The sequence below is a fragment of the Gasterosteus aculeatus genome, chromosome X (genome assembly GCF_964276395.1).
Source record: "Gasterosteus aculeatus chromosome X, fGasAcu3.hap1.1, whole genome shotgun sequence".
NCBI lineage: Eukaryota > Metazoa > Chordata > Actinopteri > Perciformes > Gasterosteidae > Gasterosteus > Gasterosteus aculeatus.
The window spans coordinates 17388838-17413965 of record NC_135698.1 but is presented as its reverse complement, the minus strand read 5'-3'; the positions used below and the strand labels follow the sequence as shown (position 1 = coordinate 17413965).

The 25128-nt window shown below is 44.4% G+C and overlaps 3 protein-coding genes across 6 annotated transcripts; all 3 read right to left on the bottom strand.

Annotated features, from left to right (window-relative positions):
• Positions 1–6443: 6443 nt before the first annotated feature.
• ppib (peptidylprolyl isomerase B (cyclophilin B)) lies at positions 6444–9441 on the bottom strand. The gene is made up of 5 exons (XM_040163056.2): positions 9137–9441; positions 7947–8060; positions 7646–7739; positions 7135–7319; positions 6444–6855 (listed from the first exon to the last, which is right to left on the bottom strand). The coding sequence occupies exons 1-5, from the start codon at positions 9269–9271 to the stop codon at positions 6733–6735; spliced, it is 651 nt and encodes a 216-aa protein (XP_040018990.1). The 5' UTR covers positions 9272–9441; the 3' UTR covers positions 6444–6732.
• Positions 9442–9976: 535 nt separating this feature from the next.
• On the bottom strand, positions 9977–15236 carry adpgk (ADP-dependent glucokinase). Of its 2 annotated transcripts, none has more exons than XM_040163054.2 (8): positions 14710–15236; positions 13733–13967; positions 13089–13314; positions 12924–12986; positions 12573–12693; positions 12286–12482; positions 12028–12126; positions 9977–11915 (listed from the first exon to the last, which is right to left on the bottom strand). In XM_040163054.2, exons 2-8 carry the CDS (start codon positions 13948–13950, stop codon positions 11352–11354), a joined length of 1488 nt encoding a protein of 495 aa, XP_040018988.1. In that variant the 5' UTR covers positions 13951–13967; positions 14710–15236; the 3' UTR covers positions 9977–11351. The 2 variants fall into 2 exon arrangements, with proteins under 2 accessions (XP_040018988.1, XP_040018989.1); XM_040163055.2 differs by having other exon boundaries at positions 9977–11912; positions 14710–15221.
• Positions 15237–16493: 1257 nt separating this feature from the next.
• On the bottom strand, positions 16494–23234 carry snx22 (sorting nexin 22). 3 transcript variants are annotated; one of them, XM_040163758.2, is made up of 7 exons: positions 20922–23234; positions 18970–19053; positions 18640–18744; positions 18170–18264; positions 17794–17826; positions 17180–17247; positions 16494–17091 (listed from the first exon to the last, which is right to left on the bottom strand). In XM_040163758.2, the coding sequence occupies exons 1-7, from the start codon at positions 20982–20984 to the stop codon at positions 16994–16996; spliced, it is 546 nt and encodes a 181-aa protein (XP_040019692.1). In that variant the 5' UTR covers positions 20985–23234; the 3' UTR covers positions 16494–16993. The 3 variants fall into 3 exon arrangements, with proteins under 3 accessions (XP_040019692.1, XP_040019693.1, XP_040019694.1); XM_040163759.2 differs by having other exon boundaries at positions 18170–18231; XM_040163760.2 differs by lacking the exon at positions 17180–17247.
• Positions 23235–25128: the final 1894 nt, after the last annotated feature.

Sequence of the window (25128 nt, the reverse complement as noted above, 5' to 3'; positions counted from 1 at the left end):
TTTGAAAGTTTCCATTGTTCCTCTCCGGCACTGATCCATATTCGGTTTGGGGAACAGTTATTTAATCAGACCGCGACAAACACGAGGACACAGCAAACCTCACGTCCAGAGTTCCTTCATGTCTAAATACATCACTGAAACACTTCTCTTGTGAGTACTAGATGAAAGATTCGCACAAAGAGCAGCCCCCCCGCCCCCGTGATGGGGACAGCGGTTGTTGTGGGCGAGGTCCTCGGTAACAATGGAGCCGAGCTTGTTGGCGTCCAAAGGAAGGACAACTCGTCCCGTTTTTGTTCCTCAGATGATTTGTTTGCGTGTACTTTAGTGAGTCTCATGGCGGATGCTGCTCCACAGAGCGCTGGGTTGTTTTGGGGCTGACCTACAGCTCCTAGTTAATTACCTTCATTAACATCCACTGTCTGATTTTATTAAGAATCTTTAAAAAAGAAATACTCATTATTTGCCTTTAAAGGTTTGCCCTATGAATTCAGCTGCCCTGTTCTGGAGAGTCTTTTCTCTGGAAGTTTCCCTCACGTGATGAAGCTCACGTGCTGGAGTTCACATCCGAGAGCTGTTCTCCCTCTGAAGGCCACTCAGCACCTTTTGTTCATAAGCGGATTGTCTCGCCATAACGCCGCCCTGCACGAGCGTCTCACTGCTTCCAGGTAGAAGCCATAGAGCAGCAGCAGTGGTTGCATTGCAGGATGACCATGCAGTCTGCAGGATGACCATGCAGTCTGCAGGATGGCCATGCGGTCTGCAGGATAGCCATGCGGTCTGCAGGATAGCCATGCAGTCTGCAGGATGGCCATGCAGTCTGCAGGATGGCCATGCGGTCTGCAGGATGGCCATGCAGTCTGCAGGATGGCCATGCGGTCTGCAGGATAGCCATGCGGTCTGCAGGATAGCCATGCGGTCTGCAGGATGGTCTTGCAGTCTGGAGGATGGCCATGCGGTCTGCAGGATAGCCATGTGGTCTGCAGGATAGCCATGCGGTCTGCAGGATGGTCTTGCAGTCTGGAGGATGGCCATGCGGTCTGCAGGATAGCCATGCGGTCTGCAGGATAGCCATGCGGTCTGCAGGATGGTCTTGCAGTCTGCAGGATGGCCATGCGGTCTGCAGGATAGCCATGCGGTCTGCAGGATAGCCATGCGGTCTGCAGGAACGGTGTAAGTAGGTGAACTCCCAGGCCAACTGTATATGCCAACCCCTCAAGTGGCTTTTTTCTAAAAGAAGCCCAGGCGGCCCCTCAGCGCTGCGCTTTATTGCACAAGTTCTGCTGTCCACTTTCCTCCCACGTTCTGTATGTGCTCCACAGAGGAACGAATGAAAGGAATCCCATGTTCCTGCAGTACGTGTCCCCGTGCATATTGAATTAACACTTAATTGCGTACATGCAGACCTTCTCTATTTCTCCCAGAATCCATTTCAGAAAAATCTGGATGCAGAGCCTGAGGAGCTACAGTAAGAATGAATATTTCATACTCTTACACAACCTCAGGAAGTCGGCATAACCCAGTGCAGCTTCTGTTACCCGGCTACCCGAGACTAGCAGGAATGCAGCAGCGCTTTTATTGTCTCTATTGCAGAGCACTTAACGGCGTCTCCATGCCACAGCTTTTATAGTGTCCCCAAAAACATGGGCTGTGACTTCAATTAGCCAAGTGCCCTGGACCGAGTGTGCGGAGCATTAAGGCCAGCTGTCGGTACGGAGCAAGCGGAAAGCCATTACCCCCTGTGAACTTACTTATTAACCACACTTTTCCACGGAGGCCGTGGAGAGAAGATGAGATTTAGATTTATTTTAAAGCCTTAAGACATTTTATTCAAATTGAAATGTAGAAAAGTGCAATACGATTATAGTGTTGAACCTTTCGTGAAGATTTAGCTGTTGAGATTTTCCAGACTGGACCAAAGTGGTGAAGCACCAGCGTTCCCCGGCCAGGAGCCACTTATTGTTTGTCCTGAACCCCCACGTTGCTAACCGATGCGGCATCGCCTTAGAGATGCGGCCCTGCACGGCCCCCAGGCCGTGTGAGTGGGTCAGTGGTCATGGAGATAAGTTCTGTCTCAGGTTCTCAGTCATTAAAGCGCACACACACACACACACACACACACACACACACACACACACACACACACAACTACTCTGCTAATCAGCTTCAGAGAAAGCACGCTGCGTTTCACGAAATTCCCATTTAAGACAGAAACCCACCGCTGTCGGGCCCAAAATTAGAACATTCTGCCTTCCTGCTCAGAGCGGCGCGCGAGCAGTCGCTCGGGAGGAAGGGCAGGAGATCGTGGGAACCCGGCGTGTCACAGCGGCCTCGGACGCGTCCAGAAAAGAAAAGCTCCTTCCTCACTTCAGCAAACGGGGGACTGGAGGGGGGTTCGAATGGGGGGGGGGGGCGGACCACAGAGGAAACTGTAGAACAATGAAGAAATGGACGTGACAGCGCTCACTTGGCCATTGGTCTGGGTGGGAACCCAAAAGTCTCAGAGTCATTGACAAAATAACACGAGGCCCAGTTCCCACGTCGACCTTTTCCCACGCTGCTGCTGCTCGTATTGTATATTTATGCTTCTCTTGTCAAACTGTTTCCCCTCTGATTTGCACGCTGCATGTTTGCTTATCTGGGTGGGCGTGTTTCGGTCGTATCGTGTTGAACTTTTTTCTGGCCTTTCAGAGTTTGGTTGGTTGTTGAGACGCTTTCATGTCTTCCCAAACTAATTTGTTTGACCTGCTATTGAAATGTATTTCTTATTCCTGGGTTTTGAAAGTCAGGGAGCTCTCTCAGGAAGGAAGAAGGAAGAGTCTTGAGTTGGAAATCCTGACAAACACAGTTGATAAAGAAAGGGACCTGCTTGTTATTAATAATGACATGTGTTGATGAAGTCTGAAGGTAGAGAGATCATATTTAAAAGAGACAGCAGCGACATGATCGGCTACAGCGATTGTTTCACCGTGCTCGTTGGATAGAAAAGACCAGCTGATCTGACCGGTGGAACAAAGTGATGGTCGAGCGTGACTTGAGTGATTGGCACATGAGAAACGAGCTCCGGGCTCAGGCCTGCAGGAGAACGGACTTCCTGTCGGAGCTTTCCCTGGAGCTTCATCAGCCGAGCATGTGAAGTGATCACCTCAGACTTCCTCCACAGAGGCATCGATCTCTGCAGCACTCAGGCCTTTGATTTGAAGATCGAGGCCGGGGAGGCCGAATGGAGCGAGAGCTCACTTGACGAAGATTCAAATTTAAGCACAACAAAGATGCAAAACACAAAGAAAGACAACACTGGTGAACCCTGTCACTTAAAATCAATACAACAGATGCTCCACGTTCAAAAAAGGCAGGAAATATCCACATCTGTAAGCCTGTTCTTCCATGTCTTAACGTCTATATATCTGCCAACATTAAAAGAAAGATTTGAGTGAGGGCATTTCATCTTTTCTTAAAGCAGAATAATAATTTGGCCATTTTGTGGGCAGAACTCAACCAACCAAAGTCACACACACCTTTGACACTTTATGGCCATAAAGTTGTTGGCAAACAACTAATTAGCTTGTGACACATCCAGATAGGAAACAGCATTAGCATGAAGGTGGAGCTGGGTTTTTGGCTCTGCTTTGGTCGCCACCGACTCCTGAGGGGAATATGACTGAATATATTCCAAAATATATAAAAAGTGATGTGTGAATTCTGTGGTTTCAAGGTCGCTGCGCAAACTAGGACAAATCGCGTCATGTGATGCCACTCCAGGCGCCATCAGTGAGGCCTGAAGAAGTGTAACCTGCCCTTCACCTCAGCCACAGAGAAAGTCATTCAGTTGTTTGACCTTTTCTTAACACAAAATAAATATTGATTTTAAGGAAACTATTGTTGCGACTACTTTCTGAAGTCCCTTTTCTGACTCTCAGAGCACGAACGCGGGCCGGTTTGTGAGGGCAGGAAGCGGACGATCGATCCCGCGGCGTGACAGAAAGTCCTCCGCGCTCCGTGTTGTGATTCTCTCCACTGTTCTTCTAATCTCGTGGACAAAGCCTCCTGCAGGAAGCTATGTCAGATATGTCCGGCTTTTCAAGCAAAGCCAGTAAGTGAAGAATAACAGTGTATCACCGCACAATCCCCAATCGTCACAAACAAGGCCCGAGCGAACAACGGGGGGTTTAACCGGCACCACAGTTGTGCCTACTCTTGGAATTCCTGCCATATTTTCCTTCTGGTGAGTCACGCCACGCTGGAGTGAATCTGGGCAAAACAAGTACCTCTAAATACATCCTACTTTCCGTAAACCTCACGGTCATTCTCATTCAATTTACCTTCAACACAATCCGTAAATAAATCCATCAACTGATCTCTGTGTTTCATGCTGGATAAGAGGAGAACTCGCCTCATCTTCCTGCCACTTGGTCACCGTCTCCTATGATGAGAGGTCCGCCTGATTCATTCCCAGAACAGTCTGGGACACAAACCAGAATTATCCTTTGAGGAAGTACAAACACACGTATGGACTTTTCCTCCGCTTATTACAGAAATCACTTTCCTTTCCGTTTATTTCCAATAAACCTGCATTGCTTCTGATCTTGAGTAGAAACACAGACTGCAGGAAAAAACTGCTTCACGTGACCGGGACTTTTTTTCTGTCTATTTACACGTCCAGAAACAAACAAACAAATCAGTGATTAACGCTGATTTAGTTTGAGATTTGAAGGCGGAAACATGTTTTGGGACTAACGTTGCAGTCCGTCTGCAGACGAGCGGCCACACAAGGCCAGTTATGTTTGGGAATGAACTGTTCCCATGACCTCTCTGTGTTTCCAGACACTGCCTCTGGAAATAGCAACAAATCACGTTCTGTTACAATTATATCTGTTTTTATCAGTGGCCACTGGAGAAGGAGCCTGTAACATATTGTAGATATTATGGTGTTTATGGTGTATGTATTGTAAGGTTGGATATAATTAATGCAACGCTTACACACAATAATAAACCCTCTATTGATGCACTTTTCTTTGTCAGTCTCTAATATGTTGCTAAGTGAATACCAACCAGGTGAAGAGCCACTTTAATCCTTAATCTGCAGCCAATTACGACTCAAAAACACCACCCGTGACGCGTCCTTGTGCGTCAGGAAGATCAGACAATCACAGGAAGGTGAAACGTCTCCTTGTCTGTATCTGACAACATCAAACCACAGCGTCCACGGTGGACGAGAAGGAAGCAAACGCCGGAGATTTTCTCATTAGCTTGAGTTCTTTTTCTCATTCGTGTGGAACAAATCTAGTGGAGCCAAAGGAGCAGTTTTTATGTCTATAAAGTCTACGCCTGCAGTCGCTTTAATGTCACTCAGTGTTCTCTGCAAAATAAAGAGGAAATATACTCATTTAAATTAGTTATGTAAGATAAATGTTTAGTTTTAAGAACAAGTGGAAGAGGGGCCGCCTTCTTGTACTTTACTGGAGTACTTTTTACTTCACTACACTCATCTAACAAAAAAACTTTAGAAAAATATACAGAAGTACAGATTAAACTCTGGTGCATGAATTAGTTCAGAACATTTAGTAGCTTTAACAGAAAAGAAGCTGGAATGTTATTTACTATATCTCTTTATAAAGATCTATATTAGATACAGTAAATGTACCGTGGTATAGGTAACGTATAGAGATATACATAAGCATCAAAATAGACTTGAATACTACATATGATGGGTAATGTAAAACTCCTATATGAGTGTATATAATTTTTAACTGGGTTTCATTAATGGCGTTGATATTTGAATGACTTGCATGTTGCACAGGTGAAAATAATTTATTCGGTCAGGTTGATTAATGCATTGATATAGTAAAAGCAGATTTGTATATCAAATTTTGGAATATTCATAAAAATCTGCAAAATACTAAAGGCTTTTGAATGGTTTTATATTAGTTACTGAATTGGAGCAGATTGGAAAGTATTAAACAGGAGTACTCAAGTTCAATTTTTATGTACTTCGACTTTACTCAAGTACAGCATATAGAAAATGCACTTAGCTATTTTCCACATCTTGTCATATTCGCCAATAATGATCTTTTATTTCTAAACGTTTCCTCATTTTGGAAGAGAATGCTAAATAAAGTGGCTACATACGAGGGCAAATGGTGCCCTCTAGTGGACGACAGATGAACATGACTGGTCAGTGGAGGGTTCCCAGTGTTGTACCAGTCTGACACTAAACACCCGCATTGATAGAATAAAAAAAATCACTATATCCGCAAATTAATCTCAAGAATGTTTTCTTGACTAGATTTCAGTTTAAGGTACGGTTGCCTAATTTCAAAAAGTCACGCGTTTGTGCCAACATTCAGAGTAAAGAGGGAAAGGAAAAAGCGCTGAACATCCACATATACAGCAAAGAATTATTTTTGGTGCTGGTGACCGGTCGGTCTAATGAACAACTCCGCAAGTTAACAAAAAATTGAAACCTTTATTTCAGATCTCTTTTTACAAAAACAACAACGACCAGTGAAGTGCACCTTGGAATGCTCGTTGGTAAATGGACCCAGTGTGTCGTCGGGATTTCTCCATGCGAATGCTGGCCGACGCTTTGAGGTGGCAGTCGGTGACCCGCAGTGACCCGTGACCCGGGGCCACGGGGCTGTTAGTGATAATACAAGGTTGCCGGCAAGATTTCTTTTGTTTCTCCCCCCACCCCCCCCCCATCCCCAGTCCTGGTCTCCCCCAGCAGCATCTCCACTACTCCTTGGGCACCGCGAATGGCTGATCCACATCGATTTTGCCGCAGTCGTGGATGACGACGTCTTTGAGGGGCTTATCGCGGCCATCCGTCTTTGTGCTTTCGATCTTTTTCACTACATCCTGGACGATTTAAAGAAATAAAAATAAAAAAGAAAAAAAAGGATCAGAATGAGTTTTCAAAGTCATTTTAAAAAGATGTAAATTGTAACAGCTTAATCAAAACGTAAAAGAAATAACTATATATTAGACAGTCATGTTTGTAAAACGTACTGCAAACATACAGAATTCAAATAAAAGTACTTAATTGGCAGAATAGTTCCTTTCAGCGCTGCGCCACATTAGTGTTTTATAATCATCATCATGGTCTTTTGTGCGTTAGCGGCGCGGTCAGACACTCACCATCCCCTCCAGAATCTTGCCAAAGACGACGTGTTTGCCGTCCAGCCACGGAGTCTGAATGGTGGTGATGAAGAACTGGGAGCCGTTGGTGTCTTTGCCGGCGTTGGCCATGCTGAGCCAGCCGGGGGCGTAGTGCTTCAGCTTGAAGTTCTCATCGGGGAAACGGTCTCCGTAGATGCTCTTGCCTTGTACGACAGACAAAGACACATTTGATTTCAAATCCGTGAAAGTTGATTGAGTATCTTCCACAAACAAACATTCCCTCCCTGCAGAGACGGTCGCGCTTCACTTGGATGACTGATTGCAGCCAAATGTTTACCCTTCACGTTATCTGATGACATTTTCTCATTCGGAGTCATCCGGAATGGGAGCATCTGCCAAATGTACTAACCTAACAACTAGTACCAGCTGTGAAATACCTCTTGGGACAAAGTTCTAGATCATCTTCAGTGCTTATACAGGAGCATGAACAAGTTGGTTCCTGCAGACAAACCGCCGGTGGCCGCCTTACCGCCGGTGCCGTCTCCTCTGGTGAAGTCTCCACCCTGAATCATGAAGTCCTTGATGACTCTGTGGAATTTGCTGCCCTTGTAACCGAATCCTTTCTGTTCAGTGGGAATAAACAGAAAAGGGAGCTCAGCTGCTACAGTCATTTCCTTTAGAAAGTCAAATGGACTTATTTGAAGTGTGTTTATATATTGAGCACAAGTTAAGAGTACACACTACAAGCTAGACGAACTATTTTTTGTAAAAAAAAAACTAAAGAAATGACTTAGTTTGCAAAACGTCAAAAAATGAACTGATTTTCTCACCTCTCCTGTTGCCAGAGCGATAAAGTTTTCTGCGGTCTTGGGAACAGTTTTCCCAAACACCCCAATGACGATTCTCCCAACTTCCTCATCGCCGACTTTCATGTCGAAGAAAACCTGAAAAGGGATAAAAGGAAAAGCCTTTATATTTACTCTCATGTTGGAATAACAAATGCATTTCATTATTCTCACAATAGTATTTATTATTTTGTATCATTAGTAGTAACAACAATTACCAATTATCATTCAGAATACATCTTTAAATCATTTTTTATAGTTAGGTGCATACTTTCCAATCTTTTCCTCATTGATATGTCTTAATATAAAAGCTACTCACAACATACGGTTTAATTTTTCGACCTTTCTTTCTTGAAGCGATCGCCTGCAGACTTTCTCATATGATGCAGTTAAAAGCATTTTAACGAAATAATCCTTAAGAGTCTATACGGTAATATATTGTGCATTCAACATAAAGCTTTGAATCGAGTTTGCAGACATTAAATGACTGACTAACTACCCGAAGAGTCCGTTATATACAAAGAGTGGGTTTGGGCTTATGGTTCACAATAATATGTACGTCCATGTGATGAAGGAGCAATAGTGAGATTTGCATTGAGGAACAAAGCGGGTCAGACGCTGACCAGCTCAGAGCTTCCGCACAACTGTAGACGTGGACAAATGTGATGCACCCAGAGATCACAAGGCCAGACCCGGGAACACGTCACCGAGCTGCCGCCGACGGACGACTCATCGGTACCTCAGACTGTACAGCAAGGTCACATGGAGGAGAGGCAATAAACACATCCAGTTACCGATAAGGCGAACTGATGTTAGCTACGTTAGCTCCAACTGATGTTAGCTACGTTAGCTTGAACCGAGGTTAGCCAGCTCGGCTCGGATTAACCAGGAGACGGCAATTTATACCCATTTCATAGCTGCATATTAACTGGCTTTTATGCACCGATAAATGTACACAATTGCTTTGCTTAACGTGAGCCTTACTACTCCAGACTAGTCTCCGAGATAAACACGAGCCTTTCACTCCCGGTTTGTTTGCTAATCGTGGTGTGACGTGGCTCATCGGTCTGCAGCTAACGGTTAGCATTGACTACAGGGAAGGAGATATTGGATTTTCCTGCAGGTCCTGCTAGCATGCAAGCTAGCGGTGGTTGTGCGGTAGAACCCAACGTTACCTTCGCCGTCACTTTGGGGCCTTTCTTCTTGTCGTCAGCAGAGGAGCCATTTGGGAAAGCGAGAAAAATCAGAGATCCCACAATGAGCGTTACGGCTACAAGGAACTTCATCCTTCGCTCGCAGAGTCTGACCATCAACAAGAAGAAAAGAGCAGCCGTGGACGGCTTTGTGAGGGTCCTGCTAGCTTTATATACGAGCCGGGGCAAGGAGACTGGTATCCGGGGAGGAGACTGCTGCGGCCGCTGAAGGCTGCGCTGCGGCCCCCTTTTCCTCCTCCGCCGCGCACAGACGCACACGCTTTTGATTGGTTCACGTACTGAACGTTCTCAGCCAATCAGGTGCAGCCGCGTAACACCGCGTTGTAAAGCGAATGACATGCTTTAAGCCTGGTCTTTTCATGGCACTCCCTAACATCTACCCCACTACACCTCAGAAGGAACAAATACCACTGAAAACATACGAGTCTAAACTTTGAGACAATATTTAGGGGTCCTACAGAAGTGTACTTAATGTAATCAAACTGACATATTTTACAATATACACCAACATCATGCCAATATGTATAACCTTCAACAGGACAGGACAAAACACAGAGTGTGGTCCCCTTTGCCAACTATATATAAACTTCTTCAACCAATAACCAAAAGGTTTTTGATTCAGAGGTATATGAAAACAGAAAATACAAAGAAGAAACTGGATCATGATTGTTTAGACTTTCTTCTTCACAAATAATTCTAAAATTGTTTCTAATGAATGTAAAGTCGACCAACAAAATTGATCATTTAACACAATATCTTTCAGAATTGGCACAATAATCTGCACAACCACAATAAAGCCTCTTATCTCCGAATATATTTTAATGACAAACTACAAGCACTTCAAATGGGTTGACAGTTACAAATGTTAAAAAACATAAAACAAAAAACTATGAAATGAGTGAAGTTGAATAGATTGTAATTGCTAAAAAAGAGGAGGGGGGGGGGGGATTCGGAGTTAAGGGTACATTCACCCTTGCAGGCACACATGCCACTTTCTACTAGTGCAAAGAATTTATTCTGCTAAACAAAATGCCACACACACCGCTTTGTTGCATGTTTCCATTAATTATTGCAGGCCCTCAGCGGCTACGTGAGGCAAACAAACACACAGCGCTGACGGCTCACTGTCTATCTAGCATGTAGCAGGCATTTCTAAGTAAGCTCAGAGTGAAAAATAAAGAAATAAACCACATAATGTACCAGTACGAGTCAGGAGGTTTTTAAGAGTTTCCGGCCAATTACTTTACATCGTCACAGTTCATAAGTGAGGGAAAAGTAAGTTAAACGCAACAGTGAGCAAAAAAAACAGTACAGTAACAAAGATTACATATGCCGCATTTGCAAATAAAACTTGACTTTTAACCTTTAAATGCAATGACAATGACTTTAACTTTAAATGACCCAACCCGACATTAGAAACTGCTCTTTACTGCATAAAGAAGGAATCTATCCAAAACAAGGTTTGCATTTATAAATGTAGAATCTCCTTATTTGACAAAAAACTATTTTACGAACGCTGCATCTGGGAATCGACAGAGATTACAAGTTAACAAACATCTTCATAGTGGGAGTGCATACGGCAAAAAGATGAGAAAACACAAACTTAAGGTACAGACAGTCACAGGTAAAGTACATCTCGTGAAGAGCTTGAACTTTCAAGTGACTTAAAGACTATTTGACGTGAAAGAAACACAACATCAAAAATACCACTTTGATTCTACTATAGAACGCTTGTTTTTAAGTTTGGTGGCTTTGAAATAGGAATATAACTATAACTTTTAAATGACTTTATTTTCTCAAGGCACCGTTTGCTTAAGATGTGGTTGGAGTAAATTAGGAGGGCTCTTTGGAGTTGGAGATGATGGCCTTGAGCCGCGGCCGGTGCGTATAGTCAGGCCGCCGCGCCGCCCAGTCACAGGTCAAGTCCTGCCTCAGTTTCCTGCGTCCGCTGGGGGACTCGAGGAGGGAGAACCGAGGAGACCGGAGCCGGCTGCAGGAGCCGCCAGGCAGGACCGAAAACCAATCAGCTTCAATTCACATTCTTAAAACTCAGCTTGGAGCTTCGGGAGGGAAGACACAGAAACTGGTTCGGGAGACGGAGGCCTGAATGAGAACTCGGACCCAACGACTGCAGACTTCCGCACACGAATGGAGCGTCCCATTCAAGCAAACCCCCTCAAAAGGGCTGCGGGGTCTTTAGCTCGGAATAAACTAGTCCCTCCGCTGAGATGGCGTCGCCGAGCCCCACTGTCCGCAGAGGCTGTTTGCAGACCAGCACCACCGTCAGGTGGAAGGTGACGTTTCCTCGGCGCCACGCGGTCACGGGCGCCGCCGGGTTCAGCGTCAGCTTCTCTCGCGGCTCTCCGTGCGAGCTGTGAAACTCCAGCGGCGCCTTGACCTCCACTTTGCTCGGGTCGACGGACCGGAGGCCGCAGGCCTGAGTGCTGGCCACTCGCGCTCCCGCCATCACCGCCGCCGCCTGGTTCCCCCAGTACCCGTCCACCGTAGCCAGGATGTGGTAGGCCAGCGTGTGGAAGTGGATGCGCGTCAGGTCGGCCTCGGACGAGGGGTCGCTGCGGCCGTGCTGCTCCAGGATCCAGAGCAGGATGTCGCTGACCCGGCCCACGTCCGGGACGCCTTTCCAGGCAGCCAGCTCCGAGTGAGGCCCCTCGCCGGCCTGCGAGAGGAACAGCAGCTCCTGCTCGTTCAGCCCAATGGAGCTGACAATGGGCATAACCTGCTAACGTGAACACAGACAAAGGACTTCAATTAAACACACGGGACCCGGATTCGTGGGACTCGAGCAGACTGTCCGCCGTGAGGTTCGACGCGACGCATCCTCGCACGTGTACCTCTTGCATGAGGCTGTTCATGTAGTCTCTGTCCGTCATGCTAGCCAGCTCCAAGTGGATGGGAATGTCTTTATGAATGTCGGATATGGCTGACACGGCCTGCCGGGACAAAGCGGGTAAAAACCTTTCGCTGCAGTAACACAGATTGTAGACATCAATGAACGCAGACGATGCGGAGAGATTTTTTTTTTTACTAATGACCCATGAAGTATAATATGACTTTTGTGGAGTTAAACCAAAAAGCTCTGAACCACTGACCTCTTTCAGCCGCTCCTCCCACAGCTCTCTGCCCTGGCCCTCCATCATGTGGAGCCCCGACAGGACCACCAGGTCCGGCTCAAACTCGTCCAGGCTCGCCACGAACGTCTCCAGTGAGCTCATCGCCCCGTTGGACACGTCGTGAGAGAAGATGAAGCGGTTGGCTTGAGGTGCCTGAGTTGAACCCCACTTTTCCCCTAAAAGCAGAGCAGAACCAAACACAGCTGCTGCAGTAACACGTCTCCACAGAATTATGTAAAACACATGCAGCGCGTTTGGACTTTTACCTGCTTTGTACTCCAGGATGAGGTGAAATTCGTCCGTCTCCTGCAGAGACTCTGGTGGGACGACGATCTGCTCGTCGAGCATCTCGTGAAGTTTAGGACCGACCGGCCCGCATAACAACACCTGTGGCATTAAAGTGATCATTTAAAAGGCCAGAGTTTCTGAGTGATGATAAACACATGTTTTTCCCATTTTCTATTGTTCTTTAGTACAGTTTTCTATGGATCTTTTTAAAGTGAGGCACCCAAAACACGATTGAAGTAGCTGAAACCGATTTTGCTGAACGGTAACCGTTATTTAATTGCGGTTCTTCGACTAGAAGACACTATAACAGAAGTATAAGCATGTTGTACCATTAGATCAGGGTAGCTGGCGAGCTTCTGACCAATGAGAGCAGCGTTCCCTCCCACATACAGCTGGAAGGAGACAAAAGTAAAGTTTACTAGAAGGAAGCACAATTTAAAAAAAAGAGGACTTAATAAAAACGACCAGAAGAAGTCTGGGGAGCGACGCCTTGCCTTCGCACCGGGGTACTCGGCTGCTGCACGCGCGATCCTCTGGAAGGCCTCGGGGTCGCTGAAGAAGCGCTCGGCAGCCGCCCCCCGCTCCATGTAGTGGATGAAGGACTCCTTCAAGTCCTCCTTGGAGTGCAGCACTTCGTGATCCAGGCCGGCGCCGGGATCCACTGCCATGGCCTGCAGCAGCCCCACGCCCGAGACGACCACGTCCACACAGGCATTCACCCTGCGAATGTTTATCATTTCATCGTCATCTGGCTTTTACTCAAAAATAATATTAACTTGCATCCCGTTACAATGTCTGCTGGTAGCCTGACCAGAAGAAATTGGCCAAATTGGAGGAATTAGCATCTGTGAAAAAGGACTAGAATAAAGCTGGCAAAAACAACAAAACAAAATGATAATTATTGTTTTTTTACAATACATACTTCAATACTTCTGTATTGTTTGATTTAAATTCATATACAGAGGACCACTCTTTTTATTTGTTTGTAAATTTGTCTTGAGAATTTGTTTATCTTATTTTGTAGGTAAGTAGTAAGTAGTAAAAGAAGTAATATTGACATCTCGTGCACAACATTAAAACATGTTATCATCCTATGTATATGTTTGCATAGATTTATTTACAACCCTCTGACACTCACCCTACTGCCACTTTGCTCCACTGGCGGGTCGGCAGAGTGATCAGAGTCTCCCAGGCGGCAGAGATCACCTGCTCCAGGCTGCCGTCACTCTGAGGTGACGCCCGTAAACTCGGCAGGCCGACATACTGCAGCAACTGCTCCGGCAGGTCCGGGCTGCCGTGGTAGAAGTAGCCAACAGCTAATGCCAGCAGCGCTGCTGCTGAAGCCTTCCTCCACATGATGCTCCTACACACTCCTGCAGCCAAACGGAAAAATGAACAGAAATTTGTAGAACCATAACCGCACATTTTCATATGATTAAGCTGAAAATGAGCGATAATTGAATCTGCACTTATTTTGATAAAAACATTTGATGGAGGCAGTTTCTCAAATATGAGAATCTGCCACTTTTCTTGGTGTTGCAGTGTAGTAAATTGAACATTAAATGTCAGTTGGAAGAAAGGGCACTTAATGACCAGACCAAATGTCGTTAGTTTACAAGGTGTTGTATTATAGTTAGGAATATACATTCATGTAAAGACAAAATAAACACAGTAATGCTGTTCATTTATCTTATTTGACAGTTGATGAGCTCCACATTTACACCTTGATGACGCCAGACGAGTACTGGGATTATATCACAACACTTTAAACTGCCTCTCTGCCAGTGTGTACTTCATGGTACAGAATGTAGGGGTTCAGTTACTGCCAACGTGTACACTCGTGTGCACGCACACGCACACGCGCGCGCGCGCACACACACACACACACACACACACACACACACACACACACACACACACACAATCTGTTAGCTAACATGCTAGCACCAGCACGCAGGGTGAATTGTAGGTTTTAGCTCATCAAAGCTAATCTGACAGTGTCAATTAGCTCTTCGCTCAGTTTAGCAGGTAAAAGTATTTTCATGTAAGTGCGACACACGTCAGCTGGATAACAGCTTGCATAGTTAAACATTGTAGCTGTTAGCGGACACGTACCGAAAACGAAGTTTAGTAGGAAGAGAACCCAGTTTCCCGGTGAATCACACAAACAGCATTCAGCGCCGCCGGTGGATCGAGGAGTAAACCGAAGGCGGCTTCTTCTTCTTTGGTGTTTATTGGCGGTTGGAAAACCATCTTAGAGGCGCATTACCGCCACCATCTGGACTGTTTTGTTTCTGCATAAACAGGAGTTTATGCTGAGTCCCGTCCAATAGTCCAGTTACAAAATACATAAAAAATAAATGAATAAATTCTCTCGTCAAACTGTGTCCAGACCGTCATGCAGCGTTGTAGACAGCGTTCATAAATGCTGCAATTTCATTGGCTGTCACCAGACAATCCGACACCCAGCATGTTAATGTTGTTTAATATTGAAAATGGTCTCTTTTGATCTTATTCTATTTTGATCTACGCTGCACTGGGAGTGAAGTTGTTTGGCCATCTAGGTCAATCACACTGCCAGTAGAACAAACGCATGCACGAAGGCTCACAGCGAAGGTCGCGGCCCCAGAGCTCACCCCCAAAACCTATTGTTGCTAAGGAAACCAAGAATGCTAAACTAGTAGTAGTAACTACATCAGAAACAGTTCAGTGTCGTTGGCCAATGTTGTCTTAGCTCATCCTGACGGAATAGTACACAGAATATTTGAGGTCTACTCGCTATCTCTCTATCGCCATCGATATGTTCAAAAAGTGCAGAAGTTGGCGTCTGAATCGTGCACGTTGTTTTTTCTCAGAATGCACCGAGGACGTCCTGTGCCTCGGATTAAACGAGCACGCTAACTTCAAGGACTTCGCCAGAGCCCTGTTCAAACTCTCGCTGGAGTTCACTAGGAAGGACTGGGGCGTGATCATGATGGTTTGCACACACACACACACACACACACACACACACACACACACACACACACACATACGCACGCACTCACACACGCACGCACGCATCAGCACCCGACAGAAAAGCAGTGAAGCAGTGCGGTCCTGCAGAGTGTGCACACTACCTCTGGTGGCTCTCTCCGATATACTTCATCTCCTTTGTGGTCATCGGCCAGTTTGTGCTCCCCATCCTTGTTGTGACCGTCATTGTGCAAGCTAGGCGGTAGAGAAACAAGGTAAAGATAATGTGGAGCCCAAGAAAGCTTTCATTATCTTAAAAATGTCATTTAAAAGGCTTTGTGATGATGCTGTAGGCAAAATAAATAAAAGCGTGTTTATTTTTCGTTTGTTGGAAAAAGGAAAAAAGGACCCCATTAAAACTGTTAAGTATATATGGTGGATTATTGGGACACGAGGGATTTAGATGTGTTGAAATGACAAATGTAAAAAGATTCCAAAGAATCCCCCCAAAAATTAGACGAGCCAACCTGGATATTTAACTTTCAGATTGAAGTACCAATGTTTACATTTTAAAGAAATTATTTCTGTATTTTAATGACTCTTCTGTATGACCCACCCTGTCCGCTAAAGGTCTCAAGAACTTCTGATCCAGTTGATTGAGGATTTCATTTTGATGCCTGATGTTCCTTTTGAAAGCAGTTCTATTCTAATGGAACAATTTATTGATTTAACTGATATTTGTTTTAAGAATCTGTATATATTCTGGCATTTCCATTCCTGATGTTCCTTTTGAAAGTATTTTGTAAAAATAAACTTAACATTTTCTGTTATAAAAGAAATGAAATGAAGAAAAAGTGGTCTTTCTCATGAAAAGGTTATTAAATCAACATTCACTCATGTATGTTAATGACGTACTAAAGGAAACTTTGAAATAGGAATATAAATTAAAATGTGTAAGAAATGTTTTAATGGGAAAAACATCACATGCTTCTTCAGCTCAGGTTTAGATAGAGAAACAAGAGGCATCGTGTTAGATCATTATAATTTCAGTATAAACGTGATACAAAAGTACATAACTCAAATGATTTGTTTACGCTGACAAATAGTCTTAACCATTGACCTGACCCTGACATATATGAATATACATACATTCAATTCAGTCTTAATGAACTAAAATCCTTACAAATATATACGAATTTGACAAACAAAGTTTGAATCTACTGACAAAATATATCCTAAACAAAAAAAAAAAACTTCTGCTGCCTGGATTACAAGTCATGTTCTACAGCCCCACACTGCTCTAGTAAAAAAAAAACTAAAAAACACCCACACCAAATTCCATGATTCCTTTTGGCTGTTTTTTTCTTTACTCCTCCTTTCAGGCACGGCGGTTTGGCTGTATTGTACATGCTTCTCGCCCATCATCCTATCCGTGACTTCGGGCCTACACAGACGTGCCGGGGTCGGTCTCTGTGAAGCTGACCCGGACGTCGCGGGGATAGAGACCCTGAAGGACGCCGTCCACGACGACATCTGGGAGACCTGCAGGACGAGACGAGGGCTTAAGGTCATTACCAAGGTCGTCACACTGTGACACTCGCGGCTACACGAGGACGCGGGGTCGGCCTACCCGATGCGCGGTCGGAGAGGTACGGATCCAAAAAGAATCCCGCCACTCGCTGATTTGGTAACGGATAACTGGAGGAGACAAAAGTAACGCGTTAGTGTCGGGCAACATCGACCCTTCGGACTTTAAGACGATCTATAAAAGTAGAACTACGCGCTACTTGTTATGCCTTGACTTGAAATTCCATCAATGCTTTTTCACTGTGCACAATACCAGAGGAGAAATAATATCATACTTTATAATAACGTTAAGGAGGATTAGCTGCTTTTTTCACAGTTTTACGAGTGGCATTACGGTTAATAAATTAGATCAGGGTAGCTGGTTAATAAATTCAATTCCCTCGTCAATATGCGGAGCTTGAATGAAATGCAGTGCATGTTAGCGGTTTGACGCTTGTGTTGCTCTTTACACGGATGTTACTGTAGTTTCTTTTCCTGTCTCTTGAGTTTTTAAAAATCATGACACCTGCTGGATTAAAAAGAAATAAATCCCTCAGTATATGCAGAACGTTTTGATGTAGCAGTCGTTAATGCTTGTGTCCTCACTACTATGATGGTGCTGTGTGGTTCCTCCCACATCAGCTGCACCTAATACACAAATGGCTGCAGAGCTCTCACCTGTAATCTCGACTGTCCAAATCATCAAGTGATCTGAAATAAAACAGAACTTTTACAGATTTCCTGGAGACACTTTCAAAATAAAGGGTCAACATACGTGTGCACAACGGCAGAGAAACAGTACAGATGCTACTTTACTATGTACTTTACTTAAGTATAACTTCCCTTTTTTTTAGAAATGATCCCACACACACACACACACACACACCACACTACTGGCCTTCCTTTAATAATGATAATAATGAAAACACGAGAAGAAAAGTGTGTCTCTGTAATATATATATATATATATTTTTTTTATTTTTATTTTTTTTTTTTATTATGTATCCGTATTGTCCACAATCCAAAGAGGATGTAAGCAGAGTGAAGGACTTACTCCATGCTGCTGACCTTGTTCCCCGTGTGGAAGTGTTTCAGGTGGAGGAAGTCCAGCAGCACCTGCGGCACGTCTTCATTTTGGTAAATTATGTCCTTAAGCAACAGAGAACAACCCTTAATAAATGTGTTTTTTGGGCTAAAATGTGTGTCATGTGTGATGTCAGAACTTAAGCAGAATGTTGTGTTTTTTTGGTGTCTTTTGATGTTATTGCTCCTCGACTCTTAGACCGCCGCTACATATTCCTAAAAAGATTTACATTGTTTTTTCCCTTTGTTTTATATAGTCTTCCGTGTCTCAACTCGTCTTCTTTTACTTTTCTTATTTATTTCTTCTCCTCCTCCTCTCTGGTTTTCATCTTATAAATCATTTTAGCTTCTGTTCTGAAAAAGTTGCGCACAAATGAAGCATCGAGAGAGATTCCCGTCCTGCTCAGCGGCACTTCAGCAGCACTGATATGGGCGAGCTACCTGGACGTAGTCCTCAAGCTCCTGGCTCCTCTGCTGCAGCGGTTTGGTCCTCAGATGGGGGTTCCTTTTGCTCGGGAGATCTGGAGTCTGGATGATCTTCCGAAGCTGCAGGTACAACAAAAATATTCTTTAAATTATCTTTGCAAAGAAGCGCTTTGTACACTGTTAACTCTACTTTTTACACTCTATAATGCCAATAAAGCTGAACTGTAAACCAAATGTGCATCCATCTACAACTATTCTGTAGCATCTCATAGCATAATATGCAGGGTTCCCTCCGTACAGGAAATAGTCCATATAATAATCCATGGTGACTTTAAAGAAGCTCACTTTTCGGTGCAGAGTCTGGAATTCGCTGTTTCTTCGGAGCACAAAATGTTTCCTCCCGTTAAACAAGACTTCCACTCTGAAGAGCTGCAAACAGAAAGCAGACAGAGGATTTAATCACAATCTGTCATTTATTAAAGTTATTGTTTGCCAGGGGGGGTATTTAAAATGCTTTTAAAATGTATTTTATATATTTATATATGTGTGTTAAATATAAAATTGAATAAATGCCACATATGACGCAACTTCAAAATTAGTGTACAAATTTGGTGTAAAAACTAAAAAAAACATTTCAGCATTTAAAATTGAGGACTCAAATCTTAAAATGTTACAGAACTATTTTAGCATGCAATTCCTCTGCAGTTGGCATCATAATACCATGACATCATTCGTGCAGCAGGAGGAGGTGTAGAGCTTCATTTGTATTCTAAATAAATGTGCAGACAAACAAGCATTAAGATGCATCCTACTGTTCCTCAAGTTCGTTTATATGAGCACTTCTGATTTCTCACGTGACTCTTTGATTCAAACATTGGTATAATTATCGAGATATGACTTGGAACATCTTTGTTTTTATGGTGTCCTGTGCTTTATTCACTTTTGCAATAAGATGGATTTACTTTAGTGTGTGTGTGTATTTATATATATATATATATATATATATATATTATATAAAAAATCATAATTTTCTTTGCCAATACGTTTGAACTTTAACCTCACTTTAATTTTTGGAATGCATGATTTTTACTTGTAGTGGAGTCTTTATGTATTGTGGCTACTTCCTCATGGTTAATTATTTATTGTGAGGAAGAAGTAACAATAAAACAGTCATGCATTATGTTTTTTTTCAGTTAAGCAATCGTAATTTATGTAAATCCACATGAATGAATTGAATGTGGTGCTACGTAGTTATATTTAACTCTGAAACACATTCATCTATACAGTTTTATCTTAAATGTATAATCCAACAATATCACTTGTTGATTATATGTACTCCCCTCTTCTACCTGCTGGTCACATGGCTCACCTCCCCCTCTTCTACCTGCTGGTCACATGGCTCACCTCCCCCTCTTCTACCTGCTGGTCACATGGCTCACCTCTCCCTCTTCTACCTGCTGGTCACATGGCTCACCTCCCCCTCTTCTACCTGCTGGTCACATGGCTCACCTCCCCCTCTTCTACCTGCTGGTCACATGGCTCACCTCCCCCTCTTCTACCTGCTGGTCACATGGCTCACCTCCCCCTCTTCTACCTGCTGGTCACATGGCTCACCTCCCCCTCTTCTCACCTGCAGGTCACACGGCTCACCTCCCCCTCTTCTACCTGCTGGTCACATGGCTCACCTCCCCCTCTTCTACCTGCTGGTCACATGGCTCACCTCCCCCTCTTCTCACCTGCAGGTCACACGGCTCACCTCCCCCTCTTCTACCTGCTGGTCACATGGCTCACCTCCCCCTCTTCTACCTGCTGGTCACATGGCTCACCTCCCCCTCTTCTACCTGCTGGTCACATGGCTCACCTCCCCCTCTTCTCACCTGCTGGTCACATGGCTCACCTCCCCCTCTTCTACCTGCTGGTCACATGGCTCACCTCCCCCTCTTCTACCTGCTGGTCACATGGCTCACCTCCCCCTCTTCTACCTGCTGGTCACATGGCTCACCTCCCCCTCTTCTACCTGCTGGTCACATGGCTCACCTCCCCCTCTTCTACCTGCTGGTCACATGGCTCACCTCCCCCTCTTCTACCTGCTGGTCACATGGCTCACCTCCCCCTCTTCTACCTGCTGGTCACACGGCTCACCTCCCCCTCTTCTCACCCGGTGGCGCACTTCACCTTTAGCAACAAAACTACGGCACCGCGCAGCAGCCGAAGAGGAACGCGTGCACGCGGAGGGACACCGAGGTGAAGCGGTGTCCCTCCGCCGAGAGAAGCAGAGAGCCGAATCCTTCCCTCACCTTGCGGGACTTCCCGGACTCATCCACTTCCTTCTCCATCGAAGGGATCGATACTTCAATCATCGGGAAATCTTCCTCCTCCACCGCCACCGGACCCGGTCGGCGGTCTGGGATCACAGAGCGACTTCACGCGCTTTGACTTCTTCTCTCTCCGCCGTCAGGAAACGGGAGAAAACACAGAAAGCAGATCCGATCCGATCCGGACGGCGTGTCGGGTGTAGGTCGCTCCCTGAGCTCCACCTTCACGCTAATTGGAGGAACACCGCCACAGAGGCGTTAAAGGTGCAGTCCGACATTTAGGAGTAAACGGAATGTTGGGTGCACTGGACCGACACAACAACAATAACAACACAACAAGGCTGCAGATTGTTGAGGTTACTTAATTTAATTCTCTGCCACTTTATACTTCCACAATTAAACTTTTGTACTTATTACTCTACAGCTGAAGTTACTTTGCTGATTACAAATACAACATATTCTGATGTAGTGTAAGAGAGAGAACATGGTAATACTTTGTAAATTAATTCGAACTGCCTTTAATGGCAATAATAAAGGGATGTGCAGACCAATCAATCGTAATCCATCTGTAATGTGCCAGCCTGCATAGTGAACACTTTTGGCAATAAAGTATTTTTAGATGGTAATTCTTAGTTGTACTTTTACTAAACTAAAATGTTCACTGCAGAGCATGAAAGAATAAAGACATTTTAAACTGCGATCTTTGACAGGACGTTGCGTTGGAGCTCATAAAGCACATTTACAGAGAGGAAGCGGGTCAGGAAAACAATCCTTATCTTTAAGACGGTTCCAGGAAAGAATGGCTCTACAAACAAAGAAATCCACACGACCTCCAGCTGTCCGTCTCACTAATACAGAAACAACAAAGGCAGGCAAGTATTAAACCGGCCATAAAGTACCAACACACACAAGTTTAATTTTGGTGGTTAGTGGTGAACCTTGAATTAGGATTTCTTGTCGTCGTACAACTTCTATCGTCTTATCGTGTTCATAACAGCCCTTTAGAGGTGGGTGAACTGTGGAGGGAAAATCTGAACAAACTAAAAGGCCACTGGGTTTAAAACAAGCCGCTTTCAGATCCCCGTTCACTTCCTGCAGATCTTGAAACTCAAAGTAAAACAAAAACAATCCATTGCATATGAAAAAGGGATGTTTGACTCCGACCACAAAACGCAAAACTACTCGCATCCTCTAAAGACCGCTGCTTGTTGAGAGGATTCTTTACATCTTAAAAAAAACATTTGCCTTTTCCCCGTCTTCAAACCTCCAAAAAGCACAGAGACAGTTTTTCCAGCAGAATCCCATGATGTGGTCTGACTCGTCCTTACAGGGTTCATCCCCCCAGCTGCTGCTCACTGCTCTTCAGCATAATGTGGGAATAAAAGCAGCGGACTTCAGCAGGTCTGTGTGAGGATACGTGACCTGTGTACATGACCGAGCCATTTTCAGTGACCCCTGTGCATTTCCCTCACAGAGACAACACAAATCATCTTTGGTCGATCACGACATTGGAATTTCAATGTGATTTTGTTTAAATCAGATCATTTGAAAGCTGAAATCAAGAGGCTGTTGCACACAAGGAAGCATATTGTCATTTTAAATTCCATCTTCTGAAACTCTAGTTAAGGTGAGTGTCCATAGCTTCCCACACTGGTTTATTCCCTCATCGACATACCAGCTGGTTGGGTAGCGTGATGCAATTTGTCCTCTGGATGAATGAAAGCACTGTCATCCAGAATAACCGCGTTAGCCGACGCATTCTCGCGTTGTGCACACAGTTTGACTCCGGTGATCGCTGCTACAAACTGGAATTCAGCAGATCCTCCGCACGCAGGCAGCTACTCGGGGACAACAACAAAAAAACGCATCATCGTCACACACAACGGGAAATTGAGACAGTTGTTTGAAGGATTTTATATTTGTTTGAGTGCACAGAATCAAACATTAAGTCACCTTGATAAAAGTGTTTGCAGCCGACCTCCTGACAAAAGACTGAGCAGCTGATCACAGGTCCTGAAGCAGATTAATTGGAAAAGTGGACTGTTCCATTTTGCAGCGGCAGGAGGGGGGTTGTCGGGAGCCTTCGGGTCGGAACTACAGAAGAGGAATGTCTTCACCCCCTGCAATTAACTGTAGACTGGCCAGCATAGTATATAACACGCAGTGAGGTGGTGGCTCATGTGTTGTTTTAAACTAGTTTCTGTTAATTAGTTTAAAGGTAAAGCAACTATTGTTGCGTTTATTTAGGTATTCTGGGGTCACTTTGCTTGATTTAGTTTTGTAAACCTTTGTAAATATTCTGAGTGAATAAAATCCCTGTTCAAAAGCTTTATGCGTACTCCTGTCCTTATAGAGGCATCAGTATCACATTAAAATAAATGTTTCTCTGAGTAACGTTAAATGAATATTTCATTTGAGTCTTGAAAAATCTCCCTCAAATCTGCTGTTAAGACCACATTTCCACTGAATAGAGTGGAGACAAGGTAATTATTACAATTCTTCCCCGCTGTACGGCATGATATTGCAGAATATCAATGATCATGTATTCTATGCTTTGAGGAGAGAAGTGTACGCTGCACATAACTCTCAATGCCTTTTAGTTTTAAACCTCCATACAAGTGATCTGCCAGCAGAGGTCTCCCTAATCCTTGATTATTGTTTAAACCAAATTGACCTTTTATTAACACGGTGAAAAACATTGCATCTTGTTAAGGGATCTCCACAAGACCCGCTTGATTTAAGTATTTTAACTTCACATAATTGATCCAATTATATTACCAAATATTCAAATACATTTTTGAAAAGGAGAGTCAAATTCTTTTATGTCACGTTTTTTGGGATATGAAACAAACTTCTTTGAATACAGTTTTTAAAGAATGCATTTATAAATTACTTTATTCAACCCACAACATTTTCAAGAACCCTAACCCATAATGAAGATAAACATGAATTGGCCGTAGAACAAATGGCCTCGGAAGTCTGCAGCGTTAACGATGTCTTCCCAACTTTTCACCTGAAGAAAAGAGCAAAAGAGACAGTTTGACCGTCGCGACTCGTTTCGCTGTATTCTTCCTCTCACTCGTATGTTTCCTAAAATGCAGCCACCCATTGGAACAGAGCGGGTCTATAAAGGTCACCTCAAAATAAAACCAATGATGATTTGTTTGTGAAGTCAGAACCTTTCTTGGTGACTGACATCCCGCCTTATTGTACCGGTGGGAGAAGGAGCTTGCATGCTCTGAAAACCCCGTCTCGGGCGTCTGGGTGGACGCGAAGCTCAACGCGGGGGGGGGGGGGTGAAAAGGTCCTTCCTCCACAGCTGGATGGTCCAGTCGGAGGAGCAGCAGAGGGAGCAAGGTGTGACATGGAGGGGACACAATGACACAGAAGGTAGTGCGTTAAGAAATCACACGTGCGCTGACCTCACGTGTGAAGTAGAGGGGTCATCTGAAGCTAATCCAGTTTGGATTGTGGCAGGTAACTGGTCAGACTGGAGATGTGAGCTCAGGGAGTACTGGGAGGGATTCACACAGGGGGTAACAGCGAGACCCGGACTTCCTGTGCGAGTCTAATGACAGCACCGTCTCGTGTGAGGAGGTCTCACGAACTGGCGGTTTGGCAATAAGACCAGATTTCTTCCAACTTCTGGAATTCACCGGGGAAGGTTTTATTCCCACAGGACTTGAATGCAGCGTGGATACCAACAATTCTAATGTTTATTATAGAATTGGTTCTAGAGATAATTGCGATCTGAATAGCTTTTAATTACCAGGCCACCATAGTTCTCGAATGGGGAGGTGTGGGCAGAGTTCAGTTTGGATGCAATCTGCATCAAAATCACCATCATATAAATCGTGTATTTCCTTGTCATTAGAACTGTGTTTTTATTATTAGTATGCAAATAACCATATATTTAAAATGTATGCCTTTTTTTATGATACTCCTTTTCTTCAAATGCAGAATGATGGCAAAATGAAAATGCTGGAACACACCTTGTTGGCAGCAAAGTAGTTGCAGACAAAAGCATTTAAGGGGAAGGTAACCTTGCCTGAAATTACCAACATGGACAAAGGTAACCAGCTACGAGCATTGCAAGACCTCAAGAACTCCATGGATGAAAATGAGGACGACGCAGACGCACCGATAAATGTCTTTGTCGTGGAATTCCAGTACAGAAGTGACTACGAAA